Below are 17,162 nucleotides of genomic sequence, written 5' to 3' on the forward strand. Positions count from 1 at the left end.
TTTTTATAAAACGCTTCGCTTGTACGAAGACACGTTTCCAGTGAGGTCAGTCATTGTTTAATAATATTCGTCACCTCACGATCACGTCGCCTGTTTGTTTCTTATCTTTTGTGTTCATTTGATTGCTTTGAGTATAATTTTTCAGTCAATGTCAATTTGTATTTTAAATTACGAAAATTCCATAGTCGATAATACACATCAAGACCTAAAATGGGTCTTGGCTTATAGCGGAGCATTGTGCATTTACAATTCGTGTCAATCAGATTGATTTTTTTCCGTAAGAAGTTTGGGGTCTCGGCTTATAGCCGACCTCGGCTTGTAGCTGAATAAGTACAGTATTCCCCGTGTAAAATTTTGTCCTCCGAATAACAGTCATTGGAAACTATCTTGTCAATGGCGGCGCACTGAGCTGGACCTATGGGATTTGATCCGCTGGGATTTTCCAAAGGCACTACTGGATCGTCAAACAATTCGCCAATAGAAGAGAAAGAGTCTTTGTCCGAGTGGGCCCTCTCGTTCGCAGACCGGTGAGGACGTGCTTGGAGCCATTAAGCCCTGATTATCTGACTTTACTTGTTGGAAGTCAAGCAATGTCTTTGAGTGGTTGCCTTGTTGACCCTAGACAAGTGCTTTTCCTCATGGGTGACTGCTCTTGAGAAATTGCCGAACAAGGCATTTGTAAGTCTGGTGGCAAGCCAAGCTTTTGATCCAGTGATGGGAAAGTTGACAGCCAGTAAACAAAGCTTCAGTACTGCGCTCAATAGTTTTGATAGGTCCTCCTTTTTTGCTATGGAACAACTGAGATTGAGACCAGGCCGAGAATGAACCATGGTGAAAAACTTTAACAAAGTGCAAATAGCTAGTAGGTTTACTTTACAAGACAAACTGCCAAGAGAACCATGGATGGCTAACTGAGGCTTTTATAGCTAGTCTCTGTCTATTAAAGTAGCCAGGTGTGCAGGTTCTACTATGTAACAGGTAGGCATTACATGTGCTCTTTAACAGTAATGAATGAAGCCTTAACAGATTTTGCAAATGCAGATGTACGTTCTAATCTGAGATATAGGAAAAAGGTCTATGTCCTCATTACTCGGTTGCCAGTATGGGAATCCCAGTCGGAAAATGGGTAAAATTTATTTGTTTTTTTTTTCCGTGTTGGTAAAAGTCTTGCCTGCCACTCCCCTGCTAAGTGGTGTCTTTATGCATAGAGTCTTCTGTGCGCATTTTGTTAGGTTTGAGGGGGTAGTGGAAATGTGTAGATTTCTCTGGTGGACACAGGAGAACATTTCATTAACCTGCAATAGCATGGAAAGTCATTGTAACGCAAATGACGTTTTAGTGCATCTTTAAACAAAATATACCTTATGGAGCTCAAAAATGGAACATCACTTGGATAAACAAGACAGGCGGTGAAAATCTTAAAAGCGTCGAGTAATGGACTTTGACAAAAATCTTTCGCCTGTTGAGACCGTAATCAAAGTGAGCTGAATTTCTAATTCTACAAAGGTAATGATACAAACGCTTTTTGAATGAATTTACATTATTGGCTTGTTTAATGGTAGATCGCAATTCATTATACAGTTTGGAAAGCAAATGATCTTTGGCTGGTGGCTAATCTACATTTGGGTAAGTTTAAATCAGAATTACGCCTAGTATTCCTATTATGCGTAGAAGAACGTGTAACGAATTTATTACAAAGATATGTTGGGGCTTGGTTGTTTAAACATTTAAAAACCATAGCACGGATGTTTAAGAGGAGTTTGTCTTTAACACTGAACTACTTTAAAGACTTTAAGCCTTCTGTAATATGGTCATATTTTCTGAGGCCTAAGATAATTCTACAAGCAAAGTTCTGGACTGAATGGAGCTTGTTACTGGGTTGCCAAATCCAGTCGGAATCTGGGTTTCATTTCGTAGTTTTTTTATTTATTTTATTTTTTTTCTGTGTCGGGAAAAGCCTTGCCTATCACTCCCCTGGTAAGTAGTGTCTTTGTGTATAGACTCTTCTCTGCGTATTTTGTTAGGTTTGAGGGAGCTGGAGTAATACGTAGATTTTCCTGGTGCACACAGGAGAAGGTTTAATTATTAAACCTGCAATGGTGTTGAAAGTCGTGGTAACGCGGATGGCGTTTTAGTGCATCTTTAAACACACGAGATGTTTCCGTGAAGCATACACTGGGTTGCCTGTGGTATGTTACAGAAAATCAGAAGGCACTGAATTGTGTGGTATTGAACTACAGCATTCCAGTCTCTGAAGAATAACAAATCAAAGAGAAGCGAGAAACATTGGCTTCTGGGCTGACACATTGATAATTTTCAAGTTCCCTCGCAACTTCTTTTCACCACAAGTTTAAACGTGCCCTCTGAGCATCTCACAGCTTTGTAAAACCAACGTTCACTGAGGTTAATCGATGTCTGCCAGGGTTAGTATCTGGATGGGAGGCCAAAACAATATACCCCTCATAAAACAGAAGCATCCGACCGAAAATACTATTAACGCTAACAAATGCGAACTCACCAAGGTACAGATTTTGTTAGCTTGCTTTATGCAAAACAAGAACATCATTCTAAAAGCTTATTCCACGCAAAAAGTAGGTTCTGGAGGTAATTTTGAGAGTGGAAATCAAGGTTACGCGGCAGATGGCAAATACAAACTCACGATTTAATTAAGTTAACACTCTCAAAATTACCTCCAGAGCCTACTTTTTTGTGTAGAATAAGCTTTTAGAATGATGTTCTTGTCTTCTGTGGTGATACTTGACGACTCAGGAACATTTTGTGAAAAAAATTTTATAACGGATCACACACGCAACTTGATCGCCCGATTATGCATAACACCCACTTGGCCTTTTGAAATCCCATTGAAAAAAACTCATACAATATTCGCAGACCGGTCGATTTCTCTGAAAGGGTGATTGCTAACGACTAGAGAAAGATTTTCACAATAACTAAAAGTTCCTGTGTTAAGCATGGAAATTCGACGAAGCAGTAAATGCAACTAAATTTGTTGCGTGCATTGCTATTCTTGTGTTTTGACAGATTTTGACAAAATTTTAAATTATGAAACAAATGTCTAAGGAATACGGATAGATCGTTAAAAAATCTTCATTTTTTGCAGTTATTTGAACATAAAAGATGGAACGCTTGACAAGAAATAATATTTTTGTTGATATTTGAAAGAAGAAAAATTTTGCGGGAATCAGGATGCAGTGAAAATGAGTTAACAAATTTGGATACGTGCATTGAAATGTGATACACTAGGAGACAGGAATTTTACTTCTCTGACAAATGATTTTGTCATTGTAGTGTAAAATGTAGTTAATTTGGTAAGGCAACAATATTTCTTTAACTTCCTGGTTAATCCAATTTATTGCTACCACTTACTAGTGTGAAGATTGTTTACATAAAACTCACGCTTTTTGCGAATTTTAAGTGTCATGAAATTACATTATTTGCATGACAATATATCCCTTTAATCTAACACAAAAACCTTTAGATAGTAACAAACTTCATATTTATTAACCATTTCTTCTGCTTTTGTGCTTGTCAGCATTGTGATTTGCGATAATTCACTAGTCTGTTTTTGTATCTCATAGATGTTCGGCTCATCCTCGGCATAAAAACCTGTGAAACTTGCAGATGATGTAACACAAAGGAAAACAAAAGAGACAAAAAAACATCAAACAATAACATAACCCTACCACAAGCTAACTAAACAAAGAAAAATTTTCACAGGTTTTTACACCGAGGTAAACCCAGATGTTCAGATTTTCAATTACATGGCCGCTCAACCTCGCGATTGTGTAAATAGTTCACCCTGAAGTCACAATAGATACGTTTCTCAGGAACCCAACAAAGAAGGCTTCCTGACCTGACAGATGAAATGCAAATATTCTTTTAAATATTACAACAAAATTAAAAAAACCAAAGACGGAAGCTTCTTAGCTAAAAAGTACATTGTTTTACTCTGAAAACAACGAACGATTAACATTCTTTCCCGTAGTTCATTCAGTTGACACAAGGTGATCACATGCACTTTTACTCAACAGTGTGTTTGTTATCTTTAAACTGAATTTATTACCAAAGCTTAAAGAACTAAAAGACTCAAAATGGGACAGGATATTACAAAATAGTTAAAGATGTGAACGTGTGAGCCAAAGGGCCTCTGCTGGCGCGAACTGTGAGTGACCCTCAAATGGTCTTAATGACCCCCCACTTGAAAAAAATTAACTGGAACTCTGCAGTTCAATACCACCCAATTCAGTGCCTTCTGTTTTTTGTTTAACTCGTACCACAGGCAACCCAGTGTACGCTTTTTTAGAGCGTCTTGTTCAAGTTCTGCTTAGAAGAATTACTCCATACAGTGGAACAGTAGAACAACTTAGTGAATACAAAAGCGTGCATTAATGAAATGAGGGTCTTCCGGTCAAGTAGGTGCTTGAATCTATTTATGCAGCTTAACCTGAAGATACAGCTAGAAGCTAACTCAGTGATGTGTTTGTTATAATCAAGATTTGACTCTAGTAAATGGTACCGGTTTAATCCCCTGCCCTAAAAGCATAACAGGCAGGAGAGGTGGTAGACTTCTTAACAATTGTGGGATGCCGAAAAAAAGTTTAGTCTTGTCCGGGTTTATGAGTAGCGAATTTATGCAACACCATCTTGTAATGTCGGCGAGATTGTTGTTTACAGCTGACACTGCGTCAGAAAGATGACTCGGGGGAACTGCGAGGAAAATCTTAGTATCATCCACATACCCCAACACTTGGCAGTGTTTCGGCACCGTTATGAGATCGTTTATATACAGTGTGAAAAGCACTGGTCCTAGTATCGAACCCTGGGCAATGCCAACTGACAAGGGAAGAGATTTAGAAAGGGCATTCTCGATTCTAACTACTTGATTTCTTAGGGATAGGTAGCTCTTAACCCTTTCACTCCCTAGAGTGACACTTATAGATTTTACTCTGTCTAACGCCAGATGATTTTACTGGTCAATGGGGAACCCCACAGGAGTGAAAGGGTTAAACCAAGCTAGTGCACCATCTGACAAGCCCGCTTTGTGAAGTTTTAATAGCAACAGGTCATGCTGAATGCTATCAAAGGCCTTTGACATGTCCAAGAGAACTATGATAAAGATCTTCTTGCCATCCATGTTCTTTAGGAGCTCGTCTGTATAACCGCGCACCGGTGGCTCAGTTGGTTGAGCACCGGACTGTCACGTGGGAGGTTGCGAGTTCAATTCCGGCCGGACCAACACTCAGGGTCTTTAACTAACTGAGGAGAAAGTGCTGCCTTTGTAACTACAGTATTGTGAAAAAGTAATGAGAGCGAAATGCGCGAATTTCGTTCTTTGTCCCTGCGAACTTTCGACGAAATTTCGCTCGAAAATTCGAGCTTCGTTTCGCGATGTTTCTAGCGTAATTTCGCTAAAACAAAGAGAGAAAATTCGCCGCATTTTCGAGCCCAGCGCGAAAATTCGCTCTCAAAACAAAGAGAGAAAATTCGCCGCATTTTCGAGACCAGCACGAAAATTCGCTCTAAAAACAAAGGGAGAGAATTCGCCGCATTTTCGAGACCAGCGCGAAAAACCAAAAGCGTAATTTCGCTTGTTGTACGCGCAATTTCGTAGTGTGGTTTGTAAAGATCGATCACATATCGATCGGCTATTCAGTTTTGTAAACAACTGCAGTCACTTTGACAGCACTTTGATGATCAGTACACGTATTTTGGAAATAGTTCAGCAGTTGCGTCCGTTTCAATTCTCTACAAAATTCGCCCTTTGTAATGTGTTTTTATTGATCTTTCTCGGCAGAGAAGACTCGACAAAACATATGCAATTTCAATCCTTTGGTTGTAAGGACAAACTATTGTCAACAATGCAAAGCCTGTAAATATAGAAGAGCCGGCGAGTGTTATCTTGTAGCGTCACAGCGGCAAAAATGGTTCCCGGGTCTACATTTGTATTACACCAGAAGTGTTTATTGACATGATGTGTTATACATATGAAGAGCTTACTTACCAATTTTCAGGATAACTTTTAACCTTTTGGCAGGCGCCGGGCAAGTCACCGCAGCGAAAAAAACATCACTGATTCCATTTCCATTTGATGAGAAACTTTGAATTCAGCGGTAAAAGACTTTTACATAGCAGTTTCTTTGTTATTATTTTTTGACCAGGGAAGAGCACTGTACGATGCCTTTCGACTTTCATGGTAACCGGTCGTTTCGCCTACGGGTCGTTTCGCCTACTGTCTGTTCGCCTACGTATAATGTCGGTTCGCCTACGAAAAAAAGGCTCCCGAAAATTTTAGGTGACCTTTTTAGGGTAAAAACCCGTTAAAAATGGGCAATTATACCATGTTTTAGATGTTCGAAAATCCTGGGAGAGGCAGGCAAGCAAGAAATTTTACAACAAATGTTGCGAAAATTGACGTTAGGTGCCCCTGAATCGCACTTCGATTACTGTAGCGGTGCAGTCCTCTAATTAATTCCGACACGGCATTCATGAAAACAGGCTTTAATTTAGTTTAATTTCTTTAATAGTTAGTTCATTCATTAATCGAGGCGGGTTGTGCTTTTAAATACGACGTCATTATCAGTAAAAATGAAACAATAGAAATAGTAACATTTTCGTAATAAGTTTTAGCTTTATGTTACATTATAAATGCCTGATGTACTTTACCGTGTTTTGACCGTGATCTGTGCTTAAAACCAACAGGCGCGAGTACGCCATCCGCTCTGCCAGAGTCATCATTACCCACTTCTGTGGCATCACCCTCAGACCTCGGAACAGTGGTAGAAATGACTATGTTCTCTACCCCGCCAAGCCCTCTATCGAGTTCAAGGAATGAGGAAGGTAAGTAGTATCCGAATTACTACAACGGTTTACTAAAACTCGATTCTTTCGATGCAAACTTGAGTTCTCTGAAACGCAAATTTGATTCTTTCGATATGCAAACTTCAATTTTCAAAAATGCAAACTTGATCCTTTCGATGCAAACCTGAATTCCACAAAACGCAAACTAAACTCATCAATACAGGTACATGATTTTTTGTTATGTCGATAGGGTTGATTTCCAGTACTGTTGATTGTTAAGTCTGAGAAAATATTGCAAGCGCCATTTTTTGTTAACTAATAGCTTATATCTATTTAAAACCAACAGGCTCGAGTACGCCGTCCGTTTCTGCAGCATCACCCTCAGACTTCGGAACTGTGGTAGAAGTGACTATGTTCTCTGCCCCGCCAAGCCCTCTATCGGGTTCAAGAAACGAGGAAGGTAATTATTGTTAAGATATCCGAATTACTACAACGGTTTACTACAACTTGATTCTTTCGATGCAAACTTTAGTTATCTGAAACGCAAACTTAATCCTTTTGAATTCTCAAGTTTACTGTGAATAAACAATTGATTGTAAAGTCTGAGAAAATATGTTTGTCTTGTAAATATATAATTATTTTCCTTTTTTTTCCCTTTTTCCAGAGCCATGTCCTATTGTTGAATCTTCGATTGAAGAGCCGGTCCTGGGAGATGTCACGTTGGAGAACCCAAACAATCACCACGTAACGTTCCAGCTTGTAGAAGAGGGAAGCAAGCGTCGCAAAACCAAACTAGTGGACAGCCTCGGGTACAGCTACAACGTCAGATCCAAACGGTCTTATGCAACCTATTGGCAGTGTGTGGTCCGTCCCAGAGAAATGCGTGCAAGGCTACGGTGATACAGCGGGACGGGAATTTCCATTCCGGAGAAAACGCTCATAATCATGCAGCAGAAGTAGGGGCAATGACAGCGGCCAAGATCGTAAATTTGGTCAAAGAGAAGGCTCTGGAGGATAAGTTCAAGCCGGCTTCGGCAATAGTGGAAGAGGTATATAAATTACAGACTCACAAGCGAACGTAGCTAATATTTTGGGGGTGGAATACTTACTGTAGGAAACAGACAACTTTTTTAAAAGATATGTTTTTAGAGCAACAGGAGTACGATCTTTAACAATGTGTCGTTATTCATTGTTCATCATTTCACTGTATGGTCCGCTTCAACTTGTTTCTTTTGCCGCGCGACGATTAACTAAGAAACATCTTGACTTTCCTTTTCTTTCTTTTTTTTCAGGTCTTGTTAAATGAGCTGAATGACGAACGCTGTCCAGCACTCCCTAAGCCAGAACATATGGCGCAAGCTGCAAACCGCCTGCGGCAGAGACTTCGCCCAGAGGATCCTAAGGACCTCGACTTCCAACTAGTGGAGGACTGCATACCGGAAGGATTCTTTCAGGCAGACGTTTACGTGAAGGAAAGAAGACATCTCATCTTCGCTACAGTTGAACAACTGATGACCGTCGCCAAGACCAAGTCTTGGTATATTGACGGTACATTTAAATTAGTACGGAAACCATTCCAGCAGCTGGTAACGATCAATGCTTTCGTTCGATCAGGTGACCACACGAAACAAGTTCCACTGTTGTTCGTTCTCATGTCCGGGAAAAGTACGAAAGACTACAAAAAGGTAGTTATCTATATAGTTATCTATTTAGTTTTTATGTATCCTAAAGCATAGTATAGTAACATTGATCATATCTTTCTCTTTTCCCCCTATTAGGTAATAAAGAAAGTAATGCGCCTGCTGCCAATTCAACCCGCTGTCCAGCAGGTCACCCTCGACTTCGAGAAGGCTATCTGGAAGGCGCTAAGATCAGTCATACCAACAGTGAAGCTTCAAGGTTGCGTATTTCACTGGACTCAGGCCCTGTGGAGGAAGGTTAGGGACCGTTCATTTTTTATATTTGTTATAAATACAGAGCACAATTTTTCTTCAAATTGTTAACATCTCTTATCCGATTTTTAATCTAATTTTTCGTCCGTCCCCCCCCCCCCCCTTGTCCTTCATTTTTTAGTTAGTTCATATCAAAGCATCATGTTGAGTAGCCCTCAATAACATTTTGACCACTGTGACTATTTGTCTATCACAGGTACAAGAACTTGGTCTCCAAACAGCCTATAGTGGCAATGACGCAGTGTACCGGTACATCCGAAAACTTATGGCCCTCCCGTTCTTGCCTCAACACGAGATCAGACCCATGTTCGTGCTCCTCAGCGTCCAGGCAGAGACCCAGCCCCTGCGCAATCTTATTGAATACATCCAGGAGCAGTGGATTGACAGTACTATCTTCCTTCCAAGAGATTGGAGTGTATTTAATAAACCAATCCGGACCAACAACGACATAGAGGGGTGGCACAATGCTCTCAACCGCCGAGCCGGTGGCAAATGCAGATTGCAGTTTTATCAGTTAATCGAACTACTTCATCGCGAAGCCCGCCTAACTTCTCTTACCATCAAGCTGATATCAGACAAGAAATTAAAGCGGATCCAGAGGAGAGAGTACAGGCAACTTCAGCAGAAACTGTTCGACGCCTGGGAGCAGAACCAGACCGGCAACAAGAACGCTGCACAACTTCTCAGCTGCTGCTCCCATCTGAATGGACCTGCTCGTAGCCAGTAAAACCATACATTGAGTTTATTAGAATAGACAATATTCGTATTCTCGGTATTGGACTGGAACTAGCTTGGAGGCTAATTTGGGGGCTAATCTGGGGTAATCTTTTCGAATGCAAATACTTTCTGATATATTCCCCCGCATTAGGCTCCATTGCAAGCTAGTTCCAGTCCAATACCGAGAATACGAATATTGTCTATTAATCGCGAATGATCTGTTTTAAGGGGCGGGAGTCACGCGGACAACCCAAACGTCCCCGCATGTAATAGGTAAAACTTACTATATGTAAGCAATAAATAAGTTTATACGTAAAAGTGACTGATTAACGAATTTACTCTAAAATGTCGCGAAATGAACCCGGACTAGGACTACAATTATAGATTAGCAGCGTATGTCACTTAGAATTAAAAAAAGTTGACCGAACGATGTTGACCGAACAATGTCGCATTAGGTTCAATGGCTTAAGAGCAAATGCACTTAACCTCTACACTACCGAAACATCGACTTCAATTTGGCAATTTTAAAGCTAATCCTAATCAGGCTCAGGGGTTGCCTTTTCCTTCGCTGTTGACCGGAATGTTTCGAAGAAGAACGCCATTTTCTTCGGAACAGAGATATCGTGAAGCCTGGGGCGAGTTCACAAACCAGCGGGAGAATGATCCGAAAAAAATGGCGGAGGGAAGGAAAGAAAATACAAAATAGAACTTACTTATTATCAATCTTTTTTCGAAACATTCCGGTCCACGGCAAAGGAAGGGCCAATGTGTGATTAATAGACTTTGCGCACGAACCTAAGCCTTAGTCTCTTAAATTTGCGGAGTGTAGCGGTTGAGATTTCGCCAACACGAGTGGCACGCGTGGTCTATCCACACGACCGGTTAGTCAAATCTTTCGTTTTTATTTACGTTCATTTGTATATTGTTTCAAGGTGGTCAACAGTTTTACAAAATGATAGTCATAGTGTGGAGTTTACGACATAGGCGAACTGACATATTGGACGTAGGCGAATGGACTCTAGACGTAGGCGAACAGACAGTAGGCGAAACGACCCGTAGGCGAAACGACCGTAAACCACTTTCATTCTACACATGTGCGAGTTGTCAAGTTTTTGTCACAACAGCAACAGGCCAGAGTGTATTAAAACGAGCTGTGATCTGGTATGACTTGGGACTCCAATTTTCGCTCGGAATATCGGAAAAAATTATCAGTGAATGCGAATTTTCGCTCGAAATTTCAAAACGAATTGACAGTCAAAGCGAATTTTCGCTAGAAATTTCGGAACGAATTGTCGGTCAAAGCGAATTTTCGCTCGAGATTTCGGAACGAATTATCGGTCAAAGCGAATTTTCGCTTGAGAATTCGCGTCAACTACAACAATAGGCAATGCGAAAATTCGGCGAATTTTCTGCGAACTTTCGCGCTGGACAAAAATTCGCCATTTTTCGTCGAAAAGCCCCGAAATTCGCGCATTTCGTCGAATTACGTTCTCATTACTTTTTCACAATACTGTACATCTGCAAATGGTTAGACTTTCAAGTCTTCTCGGATAAGGAAGATAAGCCGGAGGTCCTGTCTCACAACCTGATTTGCGCTAGTGCAGTAGAACTTCCGTTTGGGCGCCAAAATAAAGTCGCAAAGGACCTGGCGACGAGTTAGTCTATTTATATAAAAAAACGTAACATATTTAAATATTCGCTTTTGCATGCAATCAACCGATCGACACACCCACAATGTAAAGAGCCGTGTTATGAAGTATGGATTGCCCAACAGAATTGTAAGTAGAATTTCGCTGCGAATATTTCAGTCTTTAAAGTGTAATTTCATATTTAAAACGCAGATCTTTTATTTGCTTTGCAGTTTGACTGTTGCCGATGACATTTCCCGTCCGCAACGAGTACAGAAATAAAACGCCGGGTTATCTATACTTCGACTGTAGCCTTCAAATTTAAGTAACGCTTCGCTACGTAAGCGCGAATCAGTCAAAAATTCTGTTCATCGAAGGTTACATTATCAACTGCAAGATCCCGAAGGACAGCGTCGTGGCAAAACGACCGGTTTCCAAGAACAACTGACAGCGAATCAAGCGACCGACCGATCTTGGAATCATTACAGTCATTTAAATTCACGAAAGAAACGCATCATTTTCCAGAACAACCGACTGCCATAAAGCGAGCGACTGACCGTTCTAGAAAATACTTCAATTTACACCTTCGTTTCGCAATGCCGCCGAAAGTTGATGTAAAAACCCTCATGGGAAAAATGAACAATGCCGCTGGAATTCTTAATGAGTTAATGGAAGAATTTGAAGCGATCTTTGCAGTAAAACCGGGACTCGAAAGACTCGAAGCAGTGTTCAATTTAGTGGAATCGAAGTACAGATCTGTTAAAAAGCAGCAAGAGACAATCTTAGACAAGTTAATTGAAGAAGGCGCTTCATCAGAAGATGAATTGGTGTTAACGAACAGAAAACTCGGGGACAAAGTCAAAGCTGATTTTCTCCAAATTACTTTGAAATACGCAGCATATCAAAGTGAAAATGCTCTTCCGAAAGGTCCTGACCACACAGAAACCTTGAAAACGATGACCTCTGCAATTGAGAAAATGGCCGTTGCGATAGGATCGAAACCTAGCAGCCTAGAGCGGTTGACAGTTCCGAACTGGGACGGAAGTCGAAGAACGTATCAAACGTGGAAAAGGGAGTTTAGACACTGTATGGAAAAATATGGACAAGACAAGGACGAGCAACTTCAAAGATTCCGAAAAGCGATGCCTAAAGGCTTCTTCTGGACAGATCAAGTTAAGACCTGTAAAGACATTAACCAAGCCTGGGAAATTCTTGAGACTGAATTCGCAAACGAGCGAAAACTTATGGACGAACTGTTAGCTGAAATGAATAATCTCAAACATGTTAAACGGGACTCCAAGTCACTCACGCGTTACGCCACGACGATTTCTGTATTTGTCAATGATATGGAAAACAATGGCTGCACCGTGTTGGAGGCGTCAGAAGCTCCGAGGACCAACCTTTAGAAGAACAGAGAACCACGCTGCTAGTAATGATAGAACTCCCGATCAAGAAGCGTGCCCACTCGGTTGTGCGTGGAAACACCATTTAGCTGCCTGTCCGCTGTATCAAAGTTCAACGGTAAATCAAAGATGGGACGTAGTCAAACAGAGCAAAAGATGTCGCAAATGTCTTAGACCACATCACACGAACGACTGTAAGAAACCAGACGGTACTACCTGCGATAAATGCAAAAGGAACCATCACCGCACTCTTCACAACGAGACAATCAATTCGAATCTAAGCTCGAACGCAGTGCCTTTCCGAATGCAAGATGTTCCTGCAGAAGGCAATACCAACTGTGCCGCTGACCACAAGGAAGATGTCAAGCTAATCACTGGTTTATGTCCTGTCCAAAAGGTGAAGGTTATGGACTCAGGTGGAACGCTTGTTGAAATGCTTGCGATGATAGATTCTGGATCAAACACAAGTCTGCTATCTAAGAATGCAGCCGAACGACTGGGAATAGCAGGGACAGCCACCCATCTTACTATGAATCTAGCAGGTGGAGAGAAGAGGTCTGAAACTTCGGAAATCATCGAGATCACTGTTGCCTCAAGTACAGAAGAGGATATCACAAAGACCCTGGAAGTATACACGATAAAGAGACCTTGCAGTGCCGCGAAGACAATCTCAAAGGGAGCTATTGAACACTTCTCTCATCTCAAACCAGTTGGGAACAAACTGCATCTATCTGGTGGAACAATAGATCTTTTAATCGGTACAGATTTCGTCGATGCCTTTGTCGACATTCATACCTTGTCTGGGGAACCAGGAGAGCCGATTGCCAAACGTAACTGCTTTGGTTGGTACGTTTTAGGACAAGTTAACAGTTCCAGGATACAGTCCGTTGAAGTCGGAACATTGAGCTTTGAGGACGACATTAAGAAACTACTTTATCAGGACACGCTGGGAGTTAAACCAACGGAATTGTGTACTTGTAGTGAGAACGTGCTACGAGAAAACAAGTTCGTCAAATCCCTGTCTGATTCAACTACATTGGTAGATGGAAGAATCCAAGTAAGAATGCCTTGGAATGAGAATGGACCCCCCAAACGCAGCAATTATGACATTGCCTTTAAAAGAATGCAGTCTGCCGAGAAGTCGTTCCAAAGAAAAGAATGCTTCGCAATCGTAAATGACGAGGTACAAAAGCTGTTGGAACAAGAATTCGTAATTAAAATTCCTACAGAAGAAGTTGATCACAGTCAACCCGAATGGTATCTGCCCTTGCAAGCAGTTTTCACACCAGAGAGAACTACTAAGGTTCGCCTTGTTTTCGATGCGTCTTCAAAAGGCCACGACGGTCTTTCCCTGAACGATCACCTCAAGAAAGGACCTAATTACACTAACAGTCTTCCCAATGTGCTTATGGCCTGGCGATGGAACGAAGTGGCTTACTCGGGTGATATCCGGAAAATGTTTAATCAAGTACTAGTGCACCCTGATGACCAAGTCTTTCACAGATTCTTGTGGAGAAGCGACAAAACTGAAACGCCCTCAGTCTTCCAGTGGCTCAGATTAAATTTTGGCGACAAGCCAGCACCAGACATTGCCTCGAACGCCATCAATTACTTAGCTAAAGTCTCACAAGTCGAATTTCCAGACGCAGCCCAAGAACTTCAAGATCACGCGTACGTGGACGATATCGCGGGATCCAAAAGCAACTCGACAAAAGCCAAGAGAATAATCAAAGAAATTAACACCGTCCTTGGAAAAGGCCAGTTTCAAATTAAGGCGTGGCATTCCAACCGCTCAGAAATTGACCAGTCTGATGGTGAGAGATTCACAGATCTGCTTGGCCACAAATGGGATAAAAAAGAAGACAAGTTTACCTTCAAGAAAGAAAACGTGGTTGGCTTACTGGAGGGCTTCTCCAAAAGAAGCTGTCTGAAGTTTCTCGCTCAACTCTGGGATCCTATCGGACTTGTGTCACCCGTTACTATCAAGTTCAGAATTGACTTGCAAGGATTATGGAGTTCGGGTTACAGCTGGGACGACATCCTTCCCGAGAGTATTCAGCAAACATGGTTAGAAAATGTCCAGTCCATAAATGATCTCCTGTCATTTCACTTTGACCGCAAGCTAAAACCAAGCAATGCAGTGGGCGTGCCTCAAATTCACGGATTCTCCGATGGTGGTGAGCAGGCTTATGGTGCAGTCATATAAACTTGCTGGCGGAAACTATCGTTGTGTTCCAGTCATGATAAAGGCTTTCGTAGCACCACTGAAGAAAAAAACCATCCCGAGATTAGAACTGTTGGGCTGTTTATCACTCGCACGCATGTACATCACATGTGTAAAAGCATTGGAATTCACAAAAGCGCAGGACTGGGAACGATTCTTCTGGATCGATTCATCAACTGTTTTGTCCTGGATCAGAACCCCACCACGGGAATTCAGGCCCTTTGTATCTGCCAGAGTGGCTGAAATTCAAGAGACCATTGGGGCAGACCAATTTCATTACATCAAGTCTAACAACAACCCTGCAGATGCTCTGACGAGAGGAATCCATCTTAATCATCTCATGAAGTGGGCAGAGGGACCATCCTTCCTAGAGTTGCCAAAAGAAAAGTGGCCCAACTTTCAAGATCACACCCAAGTTAACACTAATGTGGACGACCTTGAAGCTTTAAAAGAGAAGAAAACGTTTCAGAAAGAGAAGAAAGCCGGTAAACATCGCACTGCCGCCGCAGAAGTATGTCCTGAACTAGATCAGCATGAATCTGAAGAAAATCCTATTCTTTTACATTTGCTGAAAACGTGTTCTACGTACTCCAAGATAAGAAGAACTCTTGCCTACGTTCGTCGCTTTATTCACAACGCACGGAAAATGAACCCGAAGTCAGGGCCCATTTCAGTTCAGGAACTGAAGTCTGCCGAAACCCAGCTTCTGAAGTGGAGTCAATTTCACGTCGACGAAGACAGTTTGGATAAGAAACTAGTTGCAAAGAAGGGTGAAGATGGCCTTCTTCGTGCGCATGGTCGACTTGAAGATATCAGATGTCTCCCGGAAGAGTTGAGAAAGCCTATTATGTTACCACAAGACCACCCTTTTGTGATCTTGCTTCTGCGTGACCTCCACGAACGACGTGGGCATTGTGGCTATAAGAGTTTAATTCACGAGGCCAGAAAAAGATTTTGGATTATTGGACTCCGCAGAATGGCTAAGACCGTCACCTCAAAATGTGTCACATGCAGAAAACTACGGAAAAGGCCCCTCAACCAGCTCTTGGGACAGATCCTAAACCTAAGAGTAGCAGCTGGCTTCCCTGCATTCTCGAACACTGCTATGGACATGTTCGGACCAGTACAGATTTAACTCGGTCGCAAAACCCTGAAAGAGGCACAAGTGATCATCTTCACTTGCATGACTTCACGTGCGATCCACCTAGAGCTGGTCACCGATAAAACCTCAGACGCATTCTTAATGGCCTTTCGTCGATTTGCCTGCTTACGCGGATACCCTAATGTTTGCTGGTCAGACCGTGGAACAAACTTCGTGGGTGCCCAAGGTTACCTGAAGGAAACCACACAGAACTGGGATATTCCTGGGATAAAGAGTGTCCTCTCTGATAAATTTGGCTGCGAGTTCAGATGGGAATGGAATACACCACATGCGAGTCACCAAAACGGAATTGTTGAGACCCTAATTAAGTCAGTCAGACAAGCACTTAACGCCACTTGCAAGAACCAAGCCTACTCCGAGGAACAATGGAGAACATTTCTGTCAGAAATCACCTACATGGTCAACGGACGACCGCTGTACCCCAGTTCCGACGATATCTGGGAGGCCCCACCGATCACTCCAAACGACCTACTGCTAGGCCAATACAATCCACCGCCACAACCAGAACCAGAAGAAAGAATCAATCCGTGACAGTTACTCAGGAGTACCCAAAACAGAGTTGCTGATTTCTGGAGGAGTTGGATGAAGTATTTCGCTCCAAACTTGTTACCAAGAAACAAGTGGTTTCGCGTGCGAGATAACGTCCAGACCGGTGATCTTGTATTGGAGCTGGATCCCAAACACAAAAGATGTGAATGGAGAATGGCGCGTATTGTAGGCACCTATCCTGGAAACGACGGCCTTGTTCGAAAAGTGAGAATCAAGACAAGAGATGGGGAGTACGACAGACCAATTCACAAACTGTGTTTGATTGCGACAAAGGAAGAGCTCAATGCAGAACTACTCTAGTTTAAATCAATTCAAGAACAATGAACACTCGCATGATTATTTCAGTCTTAAAATGGTTGCTCAATTAGAGCTAAGCTCTTAATTTCCGCACTCGGGCGGAGTGATTTGCGCTAGTGCAGTAGAACTTCCGTTTGGGCGCCAAAATAAAGTCGCAAAGGACCTGGCGACGAGTTAGTCTATTTATATAAAAAAAACGTAACGTATTTAAATATTCGCTTTTGCATGCAATCAACCGATCGACACACCCACAATGTAAAGAGCCGTGTTATGAAGTATGGATTGCCCAACAGAATTGTAAGTAGAATTTCGCTGCGAATATTTCAGTCTTTAAAGTGTAATTTCATATTTAAAACGCAGATCTTTTATTTGCTTTGCAGTTTGACTGTTGCCGATGACATTTCCCGTCCGCAA

The 17,162-nt window shown here is 41.9% G+C and overlaps 2 protein-coding genes across 3 annotated transcripts in view; one reads left to right on the forward strand and one right to left on the reverse strand.

The window, feature by feature from the left end:
- Positions 1–17,162, reverse strand: part of LOC137969397 (ankyrin-repeat and fibronectin type III domain-containing 1-like) — a 210,957-nt gene that overhangs the window by 101,761 nt on the left and 92,034 nt on the right. The window lies entirely within an intron of this gene.
- LOC137970995 (uncharacterized) lies at positions 6,717–10,042 on the forward strand. Its single transcript, XM_068817687.1, has 5 exons — positions 6,717–6,855; positions 7,481–7,865; positions 8,109–8,501; positions 8,595–8,753; positions 8,965–10,042. Exons 2-5 carry the CDS (start codon positions 7,782–7,784, stop codon positions 9,493–9,495), a joined length of 1,167 nt encoding a protein of 388 aa, XP_068673788.1. The 5' UTR covers positions 6,717–6,855; positions 7,481–7,781; the 3' UTR covers positions 9,496–10,042.

Source organism: Montipora foliosa, chromosome 9, assembly GCF_036669935.1.
Source record: "Montipora foliosa isolate CH-2021 chromosome 9, ASM3666993v2, whole genome shotgun sequence".
NCBI lineage: Eukaryota > Metazoa > Cnidaria > Anthozoa > Scleractinia > Acroporidae > Montipora > Montipora foliosa.

What these genes read in the sequence shown, in the direction of transcription:
- LOC137970995 (XM_068817687.1), top strand. Translation starts at nt 7,782, where the DNA reads ATGACAGCGGCCAAGATCGTAAATTTGGTCAAAGAGAAGGCTCTGGAG. An exon ending in CTTCGGCAATAGTGGAAGAG is followed by an intron (nt 7,866 to 8,108) that starts GTATATAAATTA and finishes CTTTTTTTTCAG; the next exon opens with GTCTTGTTAAATGAGCTGAA. An exon ending in GTACGAAAGACTACAAAAAG is followed by an intron (nt 8,502 to 8,594) that starts GTAGTTATCTAT and finishes TCCCCCTATTAG; the next exon opens with GTAATAAAGAAAGTAATGCG.